Here is a 24,681-nt window from a genome sequence, read left to right as displayed (position 1 = left end):
TACGTCTACTTCTAAGCCATTCTACACTATACAGAGTAATTATTTTTAAACTCAGCTGAGGTGCGAATCAATGAGGAAGTTCTAGCGAAGGAATTTCTTCACTTATGCCGATATCTCTACCACGCATTAACTAACCTATACTGTACTCTAAACTAACTCCTACTCGTATTCGAAACCCTATACCACATATTTTTACTATCGTATTACTGATTAAACTGTCAACTGTATTCAAAGACACAAGCGAACATGTGAGACACATTTTGGGGGAACATTAGCAAGAACTTTGCAAATTGAATTTTAAACCAACAATATTTGCTCGGCAAATGTGTTAAAGTTAAGCGTAAGCCTAGCGAATAAGTATAAGAATGCAATAAGAACGGTTTTTAAAAAGACTATTATACAACCTATATATACACCAAGGAATATATAAAAATAATTCAGAACGGAATACTAAGCTTTTAATGCAATAATCAAATACCACATATATACATACACGTACATATACAGTGGCGGAAAAGAGTTTAGCGCACTCGAGAGTTTTGCTCTTTGATTTTTTTTAATGTTAATTAAGTACACGAACCCTCTTTTTTGATTGGAAATTTTTTTAACTTAACTGAAGAAAGTAGAAAATAAGTGTATGTGCCAAATTATTGACCTAATTGTTAACAACCTGATAAAAATAGAAATCTAGTCCTTTATTAAAAAACAGGGACTAAAAATAATGATTATTGATCTGTTTTTTGAATCGACACACTCGGAAAAGGAAAATACCATATTGATTCTCTTTGGATTGCCTATCCATTTTCATCATGATTTTAAAATTTGTGATTTTTATAATATTCATCAAAAATAATTTTTATTACAAAACTCAAAAATAATTATTTTTTCTGAGTTTTTTTTTTTTGGTCAAAAAAATTGATTGTTTTTTGAGTTTTAAAAAAAAACTTAACGATTACGGTCCCTGTTAAAAAACAAAAATGTATTCTAGTTTCACAGCACTACGTCAGTGTTCTAAACTGTTGGCCCCCACTGTACATATATTTTAATAATTACTTGCGGGGCAAAGGGGTTTCTTCGAAATCCCCAGTTGAGTTAGAGCCCCGAATTCGTATACTGTTATAACAGAAGATGAGATAAAGGATGATTAGAAGAATATTTAGTAACGGGCGCAGCGCTTCCTTCAATAAAAGGAGGTAGTCTGCGGCCCAACTAATTGATTTTCCCACCTTATATAGGAATATAAACAAAATTACTGCAGTGCCATTTTAAATAGCTTCCGATAAGAATAAATATATACATAAATACCTAGTACAGTTGGTCCTTGGTTTTTGAGCCCCCCACTGAAGGCCTAACTTCTTTACAAGAAAACCGTAGCCGATGTTCAGGGGATTTCCGGATATATCGATAGCAACCCTAAATGGGACGGACATGCAGTTTTACTGTAGAAAAAAAGTTAGAACCTGGATTGGAAGGCTTTAAACTTCGGACGCTGATCATGCAATATAATACAAATATAAATATATACCTATTTATGTACTAATAATTAATATATATTGTTATGAGCAAGAGTTCAAATTGCATTATGGTTATAAAGAACACAGATACACACACAACTACAAAAGCAAATGGAACAAAGTTGAACATATTTTGAATGCATGAACATTTTTTGGGAACTTTTTGAGGCTTTTTTTGTAAATGGAGCGAGAAACTTCAATCGAATATGCAATGAAAAAGGAATAGGAGATGGAGATATTTAAAATAATATTAATAACAATAATTAAAGTATATAACTCATGTAGCTAGGTATATTATCGAAAATTAACAAATCCCAAAAAATATCTTTATCAAAATGACGGGAATTTTAATGAACTCCGTTGCATAAAGAGCAAACATAAGGGCCATAATAAAACGATAGACACAACTTCATTCATACTTCGTACATCTAAAGAGCTTACTTATGGAAGCAGGCAAGCAGAACAAACTAAAAAAGATAATAACTAGTAACTGTTAATATTTACGCGCTTGCGGCACAAACAAGCAAATAAATTATGTACAATGGAAATATATTTACTAACGAATGTTATTTTTAACCAAAACCAAAGCTCAGATATTGGGAACAGCCCAAGCAGCTGATCCAGGTCCCTCATGTAATCTATAAATCCAAATATTTAAACTGAAACCATGCATAACAAGTATAATATCAGACATATGAGTATTTTAAATATGCCTAAGAAACATTGTATACAATGACTGCTAAACCGACAAATCGTTCGCGTGAACAACCAATAATATGAATAACTCTGGTAAAGTACCCTCGCCAGAGGTCTGACAATATATAGGAGCGGGAGCCTGTACTTTAAGTTAAATCCATTTTGATGGCTACGAAGGGCAAACACAAAAATAAACTGAACTACATGTATCGGAATCTAACAGAACACAATAAAAGAAGTAACAGATAATAAAGGACACACAGACCAAAAACTCTTCTTGTTTTTTGTATAATTATTCAGCGTGTATTTTGTGCTTTTTTAAGGGACCTTACTGACTAAACACCTGCGAGTGCCGTACAAAAAACGCAACGTACAAAAAGGGTTATCGACTAGCTTAAAAATTCTGATCAACAAATACGAGTACACAGATTGCAAATACGAAGGCGCAGCGACTACTTGTTCAGTTTTCTCTTAGCAAAGATCTGGTAGATGCCTAGGCCGGCGGATAGAGTGCCAATAGCCCCCACCTGGAGGGTGGACAGCTTGCCACCCCACAAATATCCCTTGGGCAGCGTACTGACGGCGTGTACAAAGTCGAGGGAAATCCGAACGATTGATACCATCTCCAGGCGGTGCTTGGTGATGGTTTTGACATCCAAGCTGGCAATTCAGAAGGTTTGTAAGTTGTCGTTTATAAAGGTATATTTTGCTACTCACTCTTTAATATTGTTGGTGCGATTTAGTTTGTCCTGATTTAAAGAAAAATTCCGCATTGTTCTGGAAGAAAATTTTAAATAATCAATAATCAATACTCAAACTCATTGTAAAATATCTTGAGAATACCCGGAATTTCTTACCTCATAAGGTTAAGGTACACCGAGAGAACCCAGAATATGGAGTTGACATTATCCCAACTATCTGCATTCTTGACGTCCACAATCTTGTGCTCTGCCAGCCAGCAGACCTTCTCGATGGGATAATACAACAGATCGACGATGTTCGCCGTCACTCCCAGCACTGCCATTATGCGATCGGGTTCGTTCTCGCCCAATCCATACTCCAATGCATATTGGATCATGGGTATATCATCTATAAGGCGCAGGGTGGCTCGCGCGCCTGAGATTTTTGAGCTGGCGGTGGCGTAGCGCTTGGCAAGATCCGGATTCCGCTTGGCATGATAGCCGGCCACCAGCTTGGCACTATAGCATAGTGCCTTCATCACCTGGAAAAAATAAAAAAATCGGGTATTAAATTTCATATATACTCGATGTCGTAATTTTAACAGGTTCTGCGCATTTTCCTGAGCCGAGTGTTTATTTTATCACGAGAGTTTGCATCTCTGTTTACCTTTACCTGACCCCAATCTCCAGTCACCCCTGCAATTTGTGAAATTGCTTGGTTGTCACAAACAGATAAAATACTATCAGCGATAAAAAGAACACAACAAAAGCCACAATCATCTCGTCGAATGGCTGACAGTGGAGTGCTCCTGGTGGTCCTACTGCCAGGATGGGTTTCGGGTGGTTACGTTGTTTACCCATTAGTATTTCAATTTGTTTGTTTTGTCATCAATGAATTATTTATGCAATGAAGTTCGGATAGAGGAAGTTTATTTGCCCTTCCGGTTATTCAAAATTCGGAACTTTATGTTTATTAATAACTCGTTAAATTCCTTATAGCCGGAATAAGAAGTATATTTGAGACTATAATAACAGGGCTCTAATAACAGAGCTTTAAATAAATATTAAAAGTATACAAATACCATAAATGTCTAAAATTATTGCAACTATGAATTAGTCTTTTACCTTTTTGGGTGTTTATTATCAGAGATTGACAATTATACCTCATAGTATCTTCTGGATTGATTGATAATATTGCAGAAAAACAAACAATGCAGTCTAGAAATTCCAAACAAAATACATGGATGGAATTTATTTTCTTCCCTAATATAACATCATTCCTTAAACACCCCCATTAAGGGTACAAAAACTGGCGGTGGTTGAAGTGGGTGTTACCAAGTGCATTGCGTGTTTCCAGTTGGGTATACCAAACAAACCTTTCGTTCGTAACGTATTATCCTCTTTATCTGAGAACGGGTTAAGGGTTTGCCGGCTATAGTATTTAGCATTATCTTGACTCGATCGCCGCCAAACTTGGACTGATAAGCAAGAAGCGAAACACATAATCCATAGCGAAAACGAAAGAAGTAAGACAAGGTCCAAACGGTCGATGCTTCCTCGTTGAAGACCCAAGACCCCCAATCCAATGCCATCTACAACAACACCGTGAAAACCTGTTGATTGACTTTCAATTTCAACCGAGCCCCTCTATGGACCAGTTCAAAGCGAAACCCGTCAATATGCCACGATGCGATTTTTAAATTTGATCATTTTCGGAAAGACACTCGATAAAAACGTAAATAAACAGGTGTGCGGCTAATTATTTGGAAATTTACTTGGCGAATTGGGCCGTGGTTTTATGCTTTACCTTATCTCGTCCCCCATAGGAATCGATAATATCACAGAATTCGTTCACAAACTTTGTCGTACTGCCCATTATGGCTCGTTTTGAAGACCAGGTACGGTACCCGTTTTATATCAGGCAAAAACTCGAACTGAAACACAACAGCGAAAACCCACAAAAAATTGTCAATCGCGGGCGGGAACCAAACAGCACAAACAGCTGACGTCCATCAGTGATGCCAACAGCTGATTGTTTTTCCACTGGAAAAAGTCCAGAAAATAGCTAAACCAAGAATCACATTACAAAATAGGTATTTTTTATATACATTTTTTTATACAATCCGATTTTAGACGAAAAAAATTACACCAAAGAAAAGGATAACAAAATTCAAAGCAGTATCTAAAAATTTTTTTTTCGAAAATATTTTAACTTTATTTATGCCAACTTTTTTGAAAGTTGTTTTGAAGCTTGTCTGTACCTTAACTACAATCTTTCGTCAATACGCACATATTTATTAATAATTTTGTATTTCTTTGCTGTTGAAAAAATTGGTTCATGTCATGACTAGAACCTTTGAATTTGCCGGGTTTCTCATCAGTCCTTATCATTATCCCCTGCTAGGTTTATGCTGCTCTTTTTGCTGTGCTTATTGCTACAGATAATGCTACGAATGGAAATTTTGTTTTTATTTGTCTTTAAGCCCAGTGGTTTTCGTTTTAGAGTGTTTTTCAAAAGCGATTTCTTAATAAAAGTAAAATTTATTATGTATTAAGATGAATAGTTGAGAAGCATAACCTTTCCGCATATCATACATCGTTAAAATTAAATTCATGGTTTTTGAATTAATCTTTATTTCGGACAGTGTAATCAACCACATTCGAAGTGTGAAAAAATGTGCCGTAAAAGTATTTTCACTTTCTGGTAACACTTATTTTGGGTAAATCTAATTTCATCGTCTGGTACCACTAAATTTAACTATTTTTTTTACCATCGAAATAGGAAATTATCGCTTTGCCAGCGGTGGAAACCCCATAAAAACGAGCTCACAAGCGATTAAACGGATTAAGGCTCGCCCACTGCACCGCATTAAGCCCGTGGATACATCAAATACATCAAATTCCAGCCCTAATTGTCCACCTTCACGTGTGTGGGTGCCTGATTGTGTGCATGTGGGTACGTCTGCGCCTGTGTGTGTGCGTTGTTTTCTCACACAATTTCGCTGCAATTTAAAAAAATCAACAAAAGCGCAGTAACAGCAGCAACAACAATTAGGAAACGCATTCAGTTCCGAGGTTGTTTGCATATACTAGAAAACTAAACAATAAACAATCGAGTTTGAGGAATCGCATGCGGGGACTGGAAGGATAAACAAATCGAACCAGAGAACCTTTGATAGCTCCGAAATTTGAAGAAGGTACGTATATGTACACATATGTATACAACCAGATATTATAGCCATGGGGAGCTAAATTGATTTGCAAATTACTTTGCAGGGCCACGTCGCTATCGCTTATCTACAAATAGAGCTGCTGCACTGAGAAAAATATCGCAGTAGGCCAGTCGTGTTCGATCGTCGCCTCCAAATTAGCAGCACAACTTTTCAGTTTCCGTACGGGCGGTTGTGATTTAGTTAACAAAAATTAACCAAACCAATTGGAAATATGTCCTCGTCGTCGGCGTCCGGCGGCCGGAAGCAGCCCACTGCCGTGTCGCGCATGAAGCAGGACTATATGCGCCTCAAGCGCGATCCCCTGCCCTACATCACCGCCGAGCCGCTGCCCAACAACATCCTCGAGTGGCACTACTGCGTCAAGGGGCCGGAGGACTCGCCCTACTACGGCGGCTACTACCACGGCACCCTGCTCTTCCCGCGCGAGTTCCCCTTCAAGCCGCCCTCCATCTACATGCTGACACCCAACGGACGCTTCAAGACCAACACCAGGCTGTGCTTGAGCATATCAGGTATGAGGATGGTTCTAGGATGGGTCCTACACCAGTAATCGGCGAAGAAACCTCGGGGAAATCGTTATTAGTCAGCATTTTCTTAGAGATGTGGTACATTGAGAGGCTTCTACTGAGCACACAAAGAATAACCCACTAAGCACAATATTATACTTGCACATTGCCAGATATGTATAAACAATATCTTCTATTTTGTATAGATAAGCTTACAGTAAGGAATCTTAATAGTTATCCCAACTTAGCACAGAAATTTAAAAATAGTTGTGATCGAACATATCAAGTAGATTGAGGATATAATCTTTGTTTATGTCAGCTCAATTAACACATGTCTTTAAAACACCAGTTTATCTTAACTTAATAATCGTCTAGAGTTTGCAAGGCTAATAATAAACTTCAGACACGGCAATTTCTACTTCGGCGACGCACAATTCCTAGATAACTCAAACAACAATAATGATTTCTTATCTTATCTGTAACACTTATACTAGGAAAGGCTTTTAAACTTCTTTAGTATCAACCTTTTTCGTTAATCATCATCTAATTTGTATCTGATTTATAACGTTTTCTAATAAGCGAGCTCAGCCACGCAATTAATAATTTGTTCTATTTCTTTTTGCTTATTAGACTTTCATCCGGACACATGGAACCCCACTTGGTGTGTGGGCACAATTCTCACTGGACTGTTGAGCTTCATGGTAGGTTCCTTTACAAATACCTAATCATCCATAGATACTAAAATCGATCTATCTATCTTTCAGCTGGAGAGCACACCCACACTGGGATCCATCGAGTCGTCGAACTATGACAAGCAAGTGTTTGCTCAAAAATCGCTAGCATTTAACCTGCGCAACACCAACTTCTGTGAGCTGTTTCCCGAGGTGGTCGACGAGATCAAGCTGCGATTGCAAGGAACACAGGCGGCTGCGGCGGGCGGAGTTGCCTCCACTTCAAGCGGAGCGAAGCGCTCCAATGGGCTGGCCAATGGAGCGGCCTTGGCAGCGGCGGATGGAAATCTGGCGGGAGGTGGGTTAGCCAATCCTCTAAACGCAGGAGATGCCATTGATGGCGGGGCGGCGGGTCCGTCGGATTTGGCCGGTGGCGGCGGAGCGTCGGCACTCCAGAATAGTGCACGGAATTCCTACCTTAACTGGCAGTCCGTCTATTCAAACCTGGTGATCATCATCTGCTTTGCGATATTTGCCCTCATTGTTAATTACGTGATCAAGAACCTGAATCAGGAATAGAAGTAACGACACAGCCTCTATATTTATATACAAATATAGTTACACATCCGTATGCGTGTGCATATTTAATCTAGTTTACTCTAACGTAGTCTTCGTGGATTCAGTACCGCTTGGGAAGTATTTATAGACCCCGCTTTATCCAAAAAATTTACCGCCTCAGGCCCCCGCCATCCATTCCCACTAAACCCACGATCGCTGTTTAGTCTGAAATAATTGGCAATAACAACTTGCAACACAGAATCACACATTTCTAAACTCAATTTGTGAAATTTATAAATTGTTTTGTTATTGTATTCATTACTATTAAAGCCTAGTTTAATGCAAAATGAATGAAGCCAGGAATATGTTTGTAAATGAATAAAGAAGAACGGCAACATATGAGCTCGTGTACAAATTAGCCAACTTAACATGCCAGTTTACTGCTTATAAAATGGATCTTCATTTTCAGCCACCATAAATTGCCTGACGTTGATTCAACTTTTATAATAAGTTGTGATTTGTAGTTGGCTTTTCGCTGGCAAAGCGGCTTAAGTGTGAACCAAAGTCGCTGGCTGCCGGCTATTATTTTTTCTCATTCTCGGTGAGTATGAGTAAATCCAATAAACGGAAGCCAGGATGACCAACAATGTTTCACATTTAAGCAGCTCAACACGCCCACGAGTCTCTGCGGCTACTTTGTTGGCCTTCTTAAGCCAAAATTACACACATGACGCTTATTACTGGCGAGGGTGGGCCTTCTGCCTGTTGGTTACAGCGAATTAGAACCCATTGCTGTAAGGAGTAATGTCCTTGAAGTAAAAACTACAGTGAGAGGGAAATAATAGAATACACTATGTGAAATTATATACAAATTATTTTGTGGGTTCCCAAATCTAACATTATATGATTACCCAAAATTTATTGTATATTTTTTTTAAATTCTGGATTGAAGAACTATTATTCCCAGATTTTAAAAAAGGGAATCCACTCACTAACCAGACGAACAAAACGAAAACTTCGTTTTGTGATGAAAGTTTTTTTATACCAAAGTTGATAATTTAACTAACGTAAATTTCAAGTTCAGCTGCAAAGTTTCCGTCTGCGGCTGCCACTTGCAACTTTTCAAATTTGGTTGTTTGTTTTATGAACTTGCAGCAGTTTTAAGCCAATTTTGGTTGCACAAAATGGAGAAAACCCACTGGAAGAAACAAAACATTAAATGATATCCCGGATGGCAGAGAAAAAGGGGACACACAGACCCCATAACCGAAATATCTCTGGTACTGTCATCAAGTATTTTTATGGGGAGTGAAGATGGGCGGGATTTTGGGGCTTGCTTGTGCTTTTTGTACGGAATTTATTTGGAGTGTCCACCAAGATGGCGACTGGACTCCAAGTCCAAACTGTCTCCTGCATTTCCGGCTTATCCTTTTGACGCTCGTGCGGATGTGCAATTTTTGCTCATTTGTTCTTGGCATTTATAAGCATCACTTGCCCGAAAAGAGGTCACTGGTGTCCGGGAATCCGAGAAGTTCATTGTTCGCCAGCGAAAACAAATCCCCAAATGTGCTCATCGCCGCCGGACCAGGCTTAAATGTCCAACAAATAGCTGAAGGACATTAGTTGACGGCAATAAATGTCGATGCTGCCGGGCTAAGCGGCTTATCCTGAGCAAATATTCACGGGTAAGCCCACGAAAACAAAACATGAATGGAGTGGTCATTGGCAGTTCGATGGCCACCGGGGGAAGTCGGCCTACTGAGCCATAAAAATAATGGCCAAAACAAAGCGAGTGCCCACGGCCAAGACGACCGGGCAGATAAATAAATATAAATAAATAAAAATAACAAATGCTATAATCATTAAGTACGCCTCATTGGTGGACATGTGCCCCCAAGTTCGCTGGCCATCTGGAGCTGCCTTTATGCCGTGGGATCTGCACAGGAAAAATAAATACATTGGTATATAAATTACCCCAGGCAATAATAAAAACAAATCGTACCTATTACATTTTATTTATTGTATTATAATACAAATAGTTTGTATTTTTATCATATCATTATCAAGACAGGATTATGGTTAAAATAGTAGAATGTACATATATATTTTCTTTTGAAAATTGAAATCCTACTTATTACCCCATTATTTTTGTATAACTAAAATAAAAATATTATTATCAAGGTAGGGTTATCTTTAAAATAAAAGAATATAGATTTTTTAATTGTAATGTTCTGTGTTTAAAATATAAACATATTCTGTATTGAGATTTTTATCGTATACAATAAACGTTACCTATTTCTTTCTGTGTATCTGTCTTGACCACTCAGGGGTCATAAATGTTACACATCCGCACACAAACACAGACAAATGCGCATATAAATGAAAATGCTTGTTAAATTATGTGGGCAATATACGTTTATGCCTGTGTCAGTGTGCGCAATAAACGATAAAACATAAACTTAACATGCAAAGGCCACGCGAAAATAGCAGCCGAAATGTATGCTATGTTTGTGTTTATTCGTTTTGTGCCAGTGTGAGTGTAAGAGTCCTGCGATGGGAGCATTCTCTTTATCAATGCATAAACAAATGGACATCAGCTGCGAATTATGGCAGGATTGGCCAAACCAAAGGATAAGTAGGGTGAGCCAAAAAAAGGGCTATACAAGTGGTGAAGTACTTCCGAATTCCCAGGCATGCGAATAAAAACAAGATACATTTTAAAACTTCAGTGGAGGTACTTTTAGTTTAAAAAAAACGTATAAATGAAATATTAAAAATATATTCCCAAAAACTTATTACACATATGTAAATATCAAAATATTATTATTATGTATATATTATATTTTATAATTCAAAAAAGTTTTGTTGATATTATAAAAAGTATTATATTTAAAACCTAAAAGAAGAATATCTCAAAGCCCATATAATAACAAATGTTTTTTTGTTGGAAGTTTATCAACGTTATATTGCCTTTAGGTTCAATCAAAGATACAAAGAAGCTCTTTCTTCAAAAATAAGAAAATAAAGAGACTTTTATTATGGTTAGCATACATCGATATAAGGTAATGGAAAAGTGCTTCTCATGTGTACTTACACACTAGCTCCTAAGGGATGAGCAGTTGTTCGGTGAGCAGTGACTGGGATGGTCAATTGGAGAGCTGGACAATAGTTAATTCATCCTGTCAACGGTCTGCAGCTCGTTAACTGCCGGAAGCCGTGCTCTTGGACGCTAATCTATGGCCCCACGATGGACATTATGGCCTGTCCCGTCCGCTTCATCATCATCATCATCCGCAGCTCCAATATCATTTTCCGTGGGCCCATGGTGCAGCAAATTGTAAATTGCAAATTGTGAAATTCGCTGGATGCCCAGAGATGGCAGTGGAAAAACTTTACTCACCACTCGGCCGCAACGCCATAAATTTCAATTAGTGCGGATGCATTTGGGCATTTGCATGTGCCAATTTTGAATTATGAACTCGGGATTTTGCAAACTGACTAATTGCTGATTGAGTTGCGTTTGGGACTGGATTGGGCTTTTGCCGGCTTAGTGGATCAACCAATCAATGTCTGATTGTTGGCACAGTCGAGAGGCAATTAGGTAACACTGTTGGTTGCAGTTTTGGGAAATGGCTAACTGGGGCAGTCCAGGGGTGCATATATGCACGGAGAATGAAGTCATAATAGTTAAGGTCTTATACTTTATGATGTTTCTGAATTCTAAATAAAACATTCAAGGTTTCTAGGATAAGAGAATGATTCATTGTAACCTGTCACCTTTTTTAAATATATTTCTATGTAACATAATAAAAAGTGACAGTAGGACTACAAATTCTTCATATATTATACTCCAGGAAGTAATTATGTATCAATAAACATTACTTGGCGTTTTTTTTAATTTAAAAATAGTCTTTAATATTTTAATACGATTGGTTGCTATTTTTCTCATATTAATATATACCTAATAATACGGTATCAAGTTGTAAAAAATAAATCATTTATATTTAGTTAGAATCATTTATATATATTTCATGTGAATCTCTTTTCGAATGCGAATTGAAAACGAGTGCGAGCCATTAATTTCTTTCTGTGTGTGGTCCTCTTCATCGTTGGCTGTCAGTGTCAAGTTGCTGCCGTCCTAACTCCAACAAATTATGAGCACAATAAAAAGTGGCAAGAGCAACAAGAACGAGTGCGACTACATGAGCGGCAACAACAAATGCAGCACGCGACACTTACACAAGTGGCAGCCACTTCCGGCCAGCAGATGTTCCACATCCACATCCACATCCACTTCCAGTCCTAGTTACTGGCCCACTCCTGCTGCTCCTCCTCCTGCTACTCCTCCTCCTCCTCCAGTTACTGTTACTGTTCCTGTTCCTGAACTACTGCCATTGCTGCTCCTGGAAGGACTTTAAGCCTCGAGTGCTTACTTGTTGTTTTTATGGCAATGTGTGAGACTTTCGCATTGAATTAACTTGAGTGGCCGGCGAACGAGGGCGTTCGTGTGGTCAGTGGCTGGCATTTATGGATCAGCCTGTCAGAGCTAGCACATTTGTCAAGTGTTTTCATTTACTGATGGATCAAGGAACTTCAGGGCTAGGACTAGGCTACCAGACTCATTGGTAATCAGAAAGTGGATCACAAAAACCAGGAAATGCTTGGTAAGAGAAAAAATTTTCTTTTAATTTTTTGTTCTATAAGAAACGATCTTAAATATATAATTTATATAAATTTTTATCTGATTAAAAATTATAATGGCTGACCATTGAAGCTAGTTCTATACATTTTTATGTTAGTCCTAGTTTTGAAAATTATTATTCTAGAAATTAAAAAATAAAACCCTTTTATTATAGGTACATTGAAGGAGTATCTTAAAACAATTATCCCTCGCCGGGAAAACTTTATTCCCTAAATGCAGCTCAAGCTGAGTTTTGCCATTTGAGTCTTATCATTTCCTTTGGCATTCAGCCAGGCGAAAAGTTTCCTTTTCGCTATGCGGCATTTAAGGACACTCCCTGTCTCAGAAGTCATCAAAGCGAGATACGCGTGAAAGAAAGTGCCCCACTAGAATATGCAAAACAGGCAGAAGGAGCTGGGGTTAAAAAGGCAGTTCATAGCCACTGCACATGCACATAGATATGCCAACTTGTTGCTGCGTTTTTGCAGTACAAGCACGAGTTGTTGAAAAGAAAAATTATTAAAACTTTTTGAATTAACAAAGCGCCAACAACGCGCTAAATGACGTCGACGATGTCCGCGCAAAAAGTGAATTAAAAGGGGAGTAAAAAGCGACAAAGTTAATTTATGCACAACTAGATACAAACAAGGATGCTGCGGGGGGAAAGGGACGAAAGGACGAATAGTTGAAACTGTCGCTGAACTGGGGAAACGGAAAACTGAACGCCATATTAGATTCAAATGCATTTCCCTGTTGGTCGACACCTCCCGTTTCCGGTTGTGCCGGGGTTGCACCACCCACTTTTGCCTACGCCACCCGTTTTCCAGCCCCTGGCTTCCGCACTCGCAACCGGAAATGAACAGCAAACTTTTCAATTGAGTTTTCCGCCTCTGCAGAAGAGCTCGGGCCACGATAAAGTTTTGGCATTATTTTTGTTTATTTTCTTGTTGATCCATAAAATACAACCCCGACCAGTGGCGTTTTGCGAAGATTTTATCAGGGGGGTTAGGAAATTTGTACTTAAGTCGATCTCGATTTAGAGTTGCAGAAATACAAATTTGTTCAATAAATTGGTTGTCAATTTGTTAAAGGTGAAGATAATATTTAAATAAATATAACAAGTAACTAAATCAATTTTGTGAATTCTAAAATTTTTTTGGAATTGCCTAAACCCCCCTAAATAATCCAATAATGCCGAAAACAACATTTCTGGGCGTGGGTATTTGCGACCAAGTTCCCTAATTGAGCTTAACATTTGGGGCAGTTAGCATAATTTGACAACGAGCCGAAACTGAAACAAGAACAGGGGCGAATGTTAATTAATTTGCGGACAAATCCTTTGTAACGAAGCCAAAAACTACAAGGTTCTGCAAACAATCAAAGCTCATAAATTCCGAACAAATTAAGCAGTCGAAACTTGGTCCCTAATCCAAGTCTCAGCTGGTGTCCAGTGGATGGTAATGATGGGTATTTACCAGGCAACCGGAAACAGGAAAACAGTAGCAAAACATCGACAACAACCCCCACACATCAATGGCAATCATGGAAATTGGACAGCTAAGTTTAGGCCCAGAACAAAGAAGAAGAAATAAAGGAAGGGGACTAGGTTGAAGCGGAAAAAAGAAAAGCAGGAAAATATATATATGTGATTTTAGGGCCTAAAGAAAATGCCGACAAAGCGAACAGAAAATCAACAGAACCAAGCAGGCAATAAACTGCCTGACAAATGAAAATAAAGGCCAGGCCCGCAATGAGCCACAGAGCAGCAAGATACAAAATACGAAACACAACCTACGAGATACAAGCAACATCCTACAAGGCGGCTAGAGCGGCCAAAAGGCAAAATGAACGAGCAGCAGTTGATGCCCTTCCGTTGGGCGCCATGGCTCCTCCGCTTGGGGCACATCCGCCGCTGGTCATTTCAATCAATTTACCCGAACACACTCACATGAGCAGCTCCAGACGGATGGTTCCATACATGCATGGCGTTATATGTAGGTGCACTGGGAGAAATTACCCCAGCTGGCTTTTTAAAAATAAAAAAAATATTTCTTTTGGAGTTAATAACATCTAACAGAGGCTTATTCTATTATTTTCTAAGATTTTATATTGTTTATTTTAAATATCAAAATATTAAATACTTTTTTTGGTTGTGGAATAGGAAAGTTCCACAAATTTCATTTGATTTGTAGTTACATCTAGAATTAATTGTATTACAAAACAAGGAAGAACGCTATAGTCGAGTACCTCGACTATCAGATACCCGTTACTCAAAGGGAAATGGAGATATGCAAAGCGAGATTAAAATGCGCCACCTACCGGCGGTAGACAAATTTAAGCGTTATGGGCGTTAGAGTGGGCGTGGAAAATTTATTTTTGGATCAATCGATAGGTATTGACGACACCAATACATTTCAGTTAAAATTTCTTATCTAGCATGCAAATTGTGGGCGTCACAGGTTTTCGCGGTTTGTGGGCGTTTTAGTAGGCGTGGCAAACTTTTTTTTAGGTCAATCGATAGGTATTGTTGAGAACAATACATTTCAGTTAAAATTTTCTATCTAGCATCAAAACTGTAGGAGTTACAGTTTTGGGCGGCTTGTGGGCGTTAGAGTGGGCGTGGCAGTCTACTGAAACAAACTTGCGCTGCGTAAGAAGCTCAGGAATCTGTACGCCAAATCTCAATAGCCTAGCTCTCATAGTTTCCGAGATCTCAGCGTTCATCCGGACAGACAGACGGACAGACGGACAGACGGACAGACGGACATGGCTAGATCGACTCGGCTAGTGATCCTGATCAAGAATATATATACTTTATGGGGTCGGAAACGCTTCCTTCTGCCTGTTACATACTTTCCGACGAATCTAGTATACCCTTTTACTCTACGAGTAACGGGTATAATTAGCTATGATTTAAAATAGTAACTATTTAGTAGTATATTCATTTGCTGAACATACAATAACTAACAACCAATAATTTTTTCAAAAATTAAATAATATGTCATGTTTGATATTAAGGAATTTTATTTTCAGTGCAGGCTGGATTCAACTTTTTTTAATAAAGGTTTGGTGGGGAAGCTCTGCTGAAATTCGCTAGCCGGAAATGGCAGCCATGACGGAAACGAAGACACATTGTTGCTGCGGCCCCAAAGCTACGAATCAGCGTCTGTGTGTGTGCAAATGGTTAGACGCGTGTGTGAGTGTGTGTGTGTGCGTGTGAGAGAGGTGGAAAGGACATACATAAGCAGTTATTTGTCATGTAGCAAACTCAAAATACTTTATTCACACACACAGTGTCGTGCAATACAAAGAAATGTTTGCAGCTCAGCAAAACACCGGAAGTCGTAAAAAGTATTTCAATTTAGTGCAAAACGTCCTTGCCACCTCCTCCATCACTCTGTATCCACCAGCCCCTCCCCAATACACTCCCCTCATCTCCTCCAGCTGCTCCGCTGATTGAAGACATGGCCAGCATACTTTTTCCCCTTTTTTCCGGTGCTGTTTTTATGTGGCCACGTTTTTTTCTCCTGCATATCCAGCGATCCCGAAAACTGTGAACCGGCAACTATGTGGTAGCGCACAGCATTATTGCATTAAAGCCATACGATGGGGGCTTAAGTTAAGGCAAACGATATTAAAAAATTGCTCTGTACTTTCCCGGAGGAATTTTCCGGAATCTTTTGGTAAAAATGACTGGTAGTCTTTAAAAATTCCAAATAATTTATGGAATTTCTTCAAAAAATGTACCGTGTTTGAAATTGTTTTAATAATCTAATTGAATTATTACTGTGCAGCTTGTGAAGTAACCCAGAATAATTATAAAAGAAATAATAATTATAATTATCTGTTCACCTCTATTAAAATTAGTATTCATCCACAAGTATTATTTATTTACAACATGTATTTTTTCACAAGGTTAGTCACAATAGCATTTTTCCATGTGATCGCTAATGGAGCTGCAATGACTAAGACTTAAACCACATATGGAGCACTTGGAGGTGTTTTTAACTGGACTAAGAACGTGAAGGGACTGTGAAATTAGCTTCTCAACTTTTTGCTGGCGGGCCGTCAATCGTGGATGACTGAAATGCTTTGCAAGATCAAAACGTCGCGGACTTTTGCTGCGGGAAGGAGAAGACCCCCGCGATAGGGATCTCTGCTTTCTGCGAAGTTTTAAATTTTCCTTCAAAGTCTTCTCATGCTTTCTTTCCAGCTCCAATTGAAAAGGTGTTTTGGTCTGCTCATTAAAGAATTTTTCCCAACGTTTAAGCATACCTTTGATAGAAAGAAGTATTAATATTTATATTAAATTAATTTCTTATTATATAGGGTTTTTATAATCCTACCTTCTATGTCGTAGTGATTGTTTACCGACAAATCCTCAAGGTCGTCAGTGGAACTTGAGGCTTTACTGACTGATTCCGGGAAGACCGAAGACCGTAAGACTCTCCTCATTCTGGAATCCATCTGTTTCTTGAGTCCCTCAAACTCCGCCTCGTTCAGAATCTTTTCGTAGGCCGTATGACACCGCTTCAAGCGCCTATGGTGAAGCTTCTGCAATGTATCATCATATGTTTTGGAGTGAGCACTGTACCTCTTTAGCAAGAGTAGATCGGTGGCCTTAGTTGGTGTTTTGTCCTGCATCAGCAGACTAAACACTTGCTTAAGTTCCCCTGCATGTTCTCCCACAAGTTCGTGGAGGTCATGATCGTGAGCTCCGGAAATCAGATCATGAGTGAACCGAGTGGGAGGGGTAACTCTGTGCGAAGCTGCCCATTTTCTATTTCCGGCATGACCATCGCCAGATCCATGTTCTGTGGCCATAAGATTATGATTATCCTCTCCGTCCACATCGTGGTCTTCATGTGCGATGTCTTCATCTACGCCATCTTCATCCATTGAACCAGAAGTATTGGAAAGCTTTCTGTGTTTATCATGTGGGAAAAATCTTTTCCTTTCTGAGAAAAAGTTCACCATGTTCTTGGGTTCTTCGACTGAGTGTGGTGGCTTCTCTGCTGGATTGGTGTTCAATTGCTTCTTTGGTTCTTCGACAGAGTGTGGTTGCTTCTCTGCTGGATTGATGTTCAATTGCTTCTTGGGTTCTTCGACTAAGTGTGGTTGCTTCTCTGCAGGATTGGCGTCCAATTGCTGAGCCTCTCCTATTTGAATTTCAATGCTCTCAGATCCGATCGATGTCCCGGATTTCCTCAAAATGCCAGATGATGCCTTTGATTCCCTTACACCCAAAGCCATGGAGCTAGATTCATTTATCCTAAACTTCTTGAACTTTCGCATAGTCCTGATCATCAAGTGGCTAGAGGTTGTCTCACCTTTATGAATCTTTTTTTCATCCAAAGCCATCATTCTTTTGATTGCAGCCGGTATATGAGTACTTTTACTTGTAGCACTTGTTTTGCTTTCTATGTGACTTAAAATGTAAACTTTACTTTCCGTTTGCGGGAGACCTTTAAAAAGGGTTTTCATTTCTTTCTGACTTCTACTCCTTTTTATAATACGACTTTTATTGCGATTTTGTTTTCTAATACGATTTTTATTGTGACTTGGACTACTGATTTTACTGCGATTTATAGTACGGTTCTGGGTTTCATTTTGGGTGCGATTTTGATTGAGAATAATATTTTCGGTTTTACTGCGGTTTAGACTATGACTTCTATTACGGTTTTTACTAGTTCGGCTTTTACTTCGAGAGCGACTTTTATTGCGAATTTTTCTGCGACTTTTACTTCGACTTCTGTGACTGGTGATTTGACTACGACTTATTCTTGTGTATGTACTGGGATCGCGATGACTAATATGAATGCTAATTTTACTTTTATTTTTAGTGGGACTTGAAGTTGGAATGCTACTTGTAGTTGGGTTGCGTTTACTTCTAGTTTTACTGCGACTTCTAGTCCGAATTTGACTCTGACTACGACTTTGGCTGCGAATTTTACTCCGCTTTTTTATTAGACTGTTACTTCTGCTGTTCCTTCTTTTCTTCTTGTTACATTTTTTTTGTATTTTATTTATTATCGAAATCAGAGATTTTTCAAGGTGACGTATCATGCGAGTGTCCTTACTTAAACCATCTCTGAGCTTCAATAATTGTGAGCTTTCCTCATCCTTTTCTTTTTGAATTTTTAGGTATACTTTTGACGCATTTTTGTTTTTCTTTGATGATAAGTGAGTTGTTCTAAAGTTAAGAGGCTTGGGAACACTATAAGGACCCTGGATGATATTGCAAAATGATGATGGGCCTCGACTGCAGATTTCAGACTTCATTTTCGGAAACTTAAAATTCATTTTAGAATCTTTCCTAAGACTTTTATAATTTTTCGGATCGGTTGGAAATGATGATTTGGGTACATGAACTGCGTTTCGGATCTCTTTAGGACTTGTTTTTAGGGCCTCTTCCAAGGGAACAATGCCGGCAAATGCCATTTCAATTTTTCTTATGTAACTCTTAAAGTGTGTCCATGCCTGAGGTGACTTTTTAGCCAGATTCTTAATCATCTTTAATTCTCTTTTAATATATTCGCGATTTCTTTTCTTAATGGTCAAAACATTTTGAGCCTGCAAAATTTCTTTGTCCATTTCCAGATTCATTTGATAAAACAGTTTGCGAAAGTGTTGGTAACTACGATCTCGCAGCATTTTAGATCGATTTTTCTGCTCTAGTTGCTTTTGGGTTATTAATTGGTTTAGCTGTCTGATCTTTGCATTTCGAATATTATAAGCCAGTCTTAATAAACCATAAGCCTTTCTTTTGCGTGTGGCCAATCTGTGAAGTTCCAATGAAAGGTTACTTGCCGATCCATCCCGATTTCCAGGTGTTAGACTTCGGTTTCTTGGGGTCTTAATGTTGCTTTTGCTCCTTAATTGGATTGCTCTGAGCGCCATTTCGATGTAAAACTAATATTTTTAAAACACTTTTTATATCTTTGAAATTTTATTCAACTTTGAGTATAAATGCCAAACTATATTGAAAAGCAGTTTTAGCAATTTTCATTTGGTTTAGTGGTTATACCTAATTATTCAATATTTAAAGATAGAAAACCATTCTATTAAAAGACTGATTTGTAATATTTTAAGTAACTCTCTATTATAAAATAGTATTTAAAGAATATAACTTAAAGTTCCGCTGGCCTTCTTCAATATCTTTGTCAATCTCATCTGGATATCTTTCGTTTTCCAATCCCATCTTGGTGGCAGCCAGTTCTGCTCTGACAATTTCTCCTTGTTTCGCCTCAATTTCAGCTTTGGTAATATATTTCAGAGACACGTCGACTTTTCCAGGGCCCTTTTCCCCAAGTTATTTTCTCCGTTATCTCCCCCTTCCGTTTCGGCTTGCTGCTCCGTGACTTTTCGCGTCTGGCGATTCACACGTTTTGGGCTACGGAATAGTGGGGCCAATTTCAGGCTTTTCCCCGGACTAACACCAGATCTGGCAACATTTTTATTTGGATTCTTTGTTGTCATTGGTTTTCGGAGCCGTCGGAGGCAACGTGACTATTAGTGCGCCATTTAACGCCTTTAATGTGTCTCTGAGCTGTTCGCCATTGCCCGGGGCACGTAGTTAGCATTCTGCAGCTGCAATCCGTAACACAAATTAATGATTTTGAGGCATCGACGTTGCCAAGACAAACAGAAATGAGAGCTGGTCAACAAACAATCTGCCATGTGTATCATATTATACGGCAACTGAGCCAAAGATGCTGATGCATGTTTTCATATCTGTGTACGTCTTCTCTGGGCCAAAATGAATTTAGTAGTCCGTAAACAAGGTGCACAGAAAGAAAATTTGTACTAGAAAATAGGAAAGTCACAAGTTAGTGGTCAACAAGAAATAGGTACATAAATTCTTAAGTAATAAAATTAGGAAGTGCAGTGTTGGGTGAAAGCCACTCTAAATACGGAAAATTCGAACATGAACATGGGCTACAATTTTGACCCTCGTTAAAACAAAATATTTTGATGTTTAATATTAGGGAATTCCACCACAAACTCATGGAGGTATCCCACGTCTAAATCGGGATACAACTACCCAAGTTATGAAAGTTAGAAGTAGAGTTTTGGGTTCCCCTTCTGAAGGCCAATGGAAATACTGAAAAATCGAACATGAAAATGGGTCAAAATGTTGACCCTCGGTAAAAATAAATATTTAAATGTAGAGTATTGGAGAATTCCACCACAAATTCATAAAGGTATCCCATGTCTAAATCGGGATACAATTACCCAAATTATGAAAGTTAGAAGTGGAAATTTGGGTTCCCCTTCTGAAGGCCAATGGAAATACTGAAAAATCGAACATGAAAATGGGTCAAAATGTTGACCCTCGGTAAAAAGAAATATTTAAATGTAGAATATTAGAGAATTCCACCACATATTCATAAAGGTATCCCATGTCTAAATCGGGATCAAATTACCAAAGTTATGAAAGTTAGAAGTGGAGTTTTGGGTTCCCCTTCTGAAAGCCATTGGAAATACTGAAAAATCGAACATAAAAGTGGGCTAAAATTTGGACCCTCTTCAAAAAGAAATATTTGAATGTAGAATTTTATAGAATTTTATTACAAACTCATAGAGGTATCCCATGTCTAAATCTGGATACAATTACCCAAGATATGAAAGTTAGAAGTGGAGTTTTGGGTTCCCCTTCTGAAGGCCAATGGAAATACTGAAAAATCGAACATGAAAATGGGTCAAAATGTTGACACTCGGTAAAAAGATATATTTAAATGTAGAATATTAGAGAATTCCACCACAAATTCATAAAGGTATCCCATGTCTAAATCGGCATCAAATTACCAAAGTTATAAAAGTTAGAAGTGGAGTTTTGGGTTCCCCTTCTGAAGGTCAATGGAAATACTGAAAAATCTAACATGAAAATGGGTCAAAATGTTGACCCTCGGTAAAAAGAAATATTTTAATGTAGAATATTAGAGAATTCCTCCACAAACTCATAAAGGTATCCCATGTCTAAATCGGGATACAATTACCCAAGTTATGAAAGTTAGAAGTATAGTTTTGGGTCCCCTTCTGAAGGCCAATGGAAATACTGAAAACTCTAACATGAAAATGGGTCAAAATGTTGACCCTCGGTAAAAAGAAATATTTTAATGTAGAATATTAGAGAATTCCACCACAAACTCATAAAGGTATCCCATGTCTAAATCGGGATACAATTACCCAAGTTATGAAAGTTAGAAGTGAATTTTTGGGTTCCCCTTCTGAAGGCCAATACTGAAAAATCGAACATGAAAATGGGTCAAAATGTTGACCCTCGGTAAAAAGAAATATTTTAACGCAGAATATTAGAGAATTTCATTACAAACTCATAGAGGTATCCCATGTCTAAATCGGGATAGAATTAACCAAGTTATGTAAGTTAGAAGTGCAGTTTTGGGGTTTCCATTCTGAAAGCCATTGGAAATATTGAAAAATCGAACATGAAAAGGGGTTAAAATTTTGACCATCTTTAAGAAGAAATATTTTAATGTAGAATATTAGAGAATTTCACCACAAACTCATAGAGGTATTCCATGTCTAAATCGGGATACAATTACCCAAGTTATGAAAGTTGGAAATTAAGTTTTGGGTTCCCGTTCTGAAAGCCATTGGAAATACTGGAAAATGTAACATGAAAATGGGCTAAAATTTTGATATTTGATTAAAGGAAGGAAGAAGGGCTATAACAATTTCCATTAGCTTTGTTCTTAATCGATGAGATGGATATTTGAAATAAGAATTGTATTAAACATCTTAAGTAAAACATTTCAATACATTTTTTTCAGTGCACCTTCGTCGATATGTGAGCTTGTTGTCAAAATATCAAATACGCCTGACATTCTAAGTAATTTTCCATTGTGATTTATCTTCATCAGTGCGTTTGTTTCCAGAATTTCAGGATTACTGCCTCTGATTCCAATTTTGACCGCACGACCATGATTTTAATTAATGCGTAGGATAAAATCAATTTGCAATATGACCGAGCGACCGACTTGCCGCAAGCTTCAAATTAATGTCTGTGCTTACACTGGAAGCAAGAATTTCTGCTCATTTAGTCGACTGGGCTATAAATAAGTCACCCGGCCAACGGTGCGTATGTGCTATCCGTAGGATGTCGCGTACAATGGGCGAAACGTGCGGCTCGTTTGTCACGTGCGCAGTCAGTAAATTGCAATAAGCGCCGCACCAAGTTGAAATAAGTGCGAGAGAAGAAAGTGGTTTATTTTTCACGGCGAAACCAAATAAAAGTGGAAGCTCGAGAGTTGTCTCATCAATTTCTGGCATTTATCTGCGGGCAAAAAGCGAACCAGTGTTCAAAGTGAACTTTTTGCAATCAGGTAGGATTAGAGATGACAACAAAAAGATTTATATTGTATTAATATTAAGGAAAATATCAGATATGAGTAAGTCCCATGTTGTTTCAACAGATCTTAGTCTAAAAGCCTTAAATCAACACATATTAAATTCCCTGATGGCTAATATTAAGTTGTAATTAAAATAAGATGAATGTATGTACGTTAGCTCTTTTTAATATTCCATACAATTTTTCAATGCATTGATTTCATTATCACTTTGTGTTTAAATTTCAGAGCACCTCTTGAAGTATTATTTCAAGTATAATCTCAATCTTGGCAATTTCCTTTCTTTTTGGTCCAAAAAAAAGTACTTTCCCAGCTCTCGTTTATCATTTCGCTCGGCACGACATTCATTTTGGCTGCCTTGACTGTTTGCACGTTTTTTCATTTGTACTTTCGGAGGTATGCCTTTTGGCTCACATAGATTTAAGTGCCTTTTCTGCTCAGAGGGCTGGTTGCGGAAATAAAATTGAATTAATTCGCCATCAGAGCGATACAATTTAATTATAAGCAGATACGTGATATTGGCTCACGTTCTGTCAGGGTCAGTTAGCTGTTTAAATATAGTTTCGCAAATCGCTTATAATTGCTATTGAAGACCATTAGCGCTGGCCATGCATAACATTTTAAATCATGCCACGCCAAATGAAAGTGCTCCATGGAGTATGTGTTTTTTGCGATCATCGCCGTTCGAACGGCAACAAAAATAGCAAAAATCCAATTATGCCCAAGCACGTATTTTCCATTAAGCAAACAGCAAATGGCGGCGAGCCGATAGCAGTCAGATAGCCACAAGCACATTATGGCCAAAGGTAGTACACTGTCCTGTTCCTGAGTCCTGTTCTGATGTAGTAAAAAAAATACACAAAATTGGGTTAAAAATTAAAAGTTATTACCTGAATAGCTACAAATTTGTAATAGGAAAAATATGTATATAATTAATGATCATCAAATGGTGTATTTAAAAGATCCTTAAAATAAAGTGCGTTAAAAATCTTCATGGGAAAATTTTCCGAAAACAACTAAATATAACAACGATTTCGATGGACATAATAAATATTATTTAATTAATTTTTAGATATAAGTTAATTAATCCTGAAATACAGATAACTCTTTCAGATTTTCTCTAGCGATCGATAACGTCAAGTTGAAAGCAAGTTGGCCCCACCATCTGGTTTTCCCTTTTGAAAAGTAGTTGCAAATGGGAACGGAGCTGATAGTCTCAACCTTTTAATGAATCAGTTCCTGTTGCCACGTCTCTGGGTCTCCGTTTATTTCCAACAATTAAACCCATCAATGGCAGCATCAGCTGATGCGCTTAAGCCAGCCCCGAGACCATTAAGCCCAGTTTGAATGTCGCTTCGTGGGGCTGGAGGGAAAACCTGGTAAAACCAGGGAAACCCAGGGAAAAACCATGGAAATCCAGGAGCGGGAGTGCCTCAGCACACATGGCAGTGCACACTTGACATTTCAATTTCCGCATGCACCCCGAGAACTCACAACAAAGCGGAGAAACAGGATCAGCAGCAGCTCGAAACACAAAAAAAAAAGAAAAACTGTAGCCAATTCCATGCGGGCAATGTCGCAAAGTTGCTTTCAATTACCCAGTCAGGACACGCTTGCTGCCTTTTGTTTTTTGCATGCCCGGCACGCCCCCTGCCACTCCCACCGCCCACTCCTTACGCCCACTCACCACGCCCCCCTCCCCCGACGACAGATGTACAGTTCTTCAGTCTATTCACATTTTCCGCTTTGTTGCTGGCCTGAAACCATCGTGC

General features: G+C 38.4%; 4 protein-coding genes across 4 annotated transcripts in view; 1 reads left to right on the top strand and 3 right to left on the bottom strand.

Annotated features, from left to right (window-relative positions):
* Nucleotides 1-24,681, bottom strand: part of RpS3 (ribosomal protein S3) — a 261,493-nt gene that overhangs the window by 106,513 nt on the left and 130,299 nt on the right. The gene's annotated exons all lie outside the window — the stretch shown is intronic.
* On the bottom strand, nt 2,485-4,889 carry Pex11c (Peroxin 11c). The gene is made up of 4 exons (XM_017081080.4): nt 4,698-4,889; nt 3,068-3,432; nt 2,928-2,987; nt 2,485-2,870 (listed from the first exon to the last, which is right to left on the bottom strand). Exons 1-4 carry the CDS (start codon nt 4,764-4,766, stop codon nt 2,663-2,665), a joined length of 702 nt encoding a protein of 233 aa, XP_016936569.4. The 5' UTR covers nt 4,767-4,889; the 3' UTR covers nt 2,485-2,662.
* LOC108014862 (ubiquitin-conjugating enzyme E2 J2) lies at nt 5,614-8,286 on the top strand. Its single transcript, XM_017081078.4, has 4 exons — nt 5,614-6,087; nt 6,167-6,635; nt 7,260-7,330; nt 7,394-8,286. Exons 2-4 carry the CDS (start codon nt 6,335-6,337, stop codon nt 7,877-7,879), a joined length of 858 nt encoding a protein of 285 aa, XP_016936567.3. The 5' UTR covers nt 5,614-6,087; nt 6,167-6,334; the 3' UTR covers nt 7,880-8,286.
* LOC118877903 (uncharacterized) lies at nt 16,449-19,499 on the bottom strand. Its single transcript, XM_036818428.3, has 2 exons — nt 16,886-19,499; nt 16,449-16,814 (listed from the first exon to the last, which is right to left on the bottom strand). Exons 1-2 carry the CDS (start codon nt 19,437-19,439, stop codon nt 16,456-16,458), a joined length of 2,913 nt encoding a protein of 970 aa, XP_036674323.3. The 5' UTR covers nt 19,440-19,499; the 3' UTR covers nt 16,449-16,455.

This window comes from Drosophila suzukii, chromosome 3 (assembly GCF_043229965.1).
Source record: "Drosophila suzukii chromosome 3, CBGP_Dsuzu_IsoJpt1.0, whole genome shotgun sequence".
NCBI lineage: Eukaryota > Metazoa > Arthropoda > Insecta > Diptera > Drosophilidae > Drosophila > Drosophila suzukii.
This window is presented reverse-complemented; position numbering and strand designations above follow the sequence as displayed.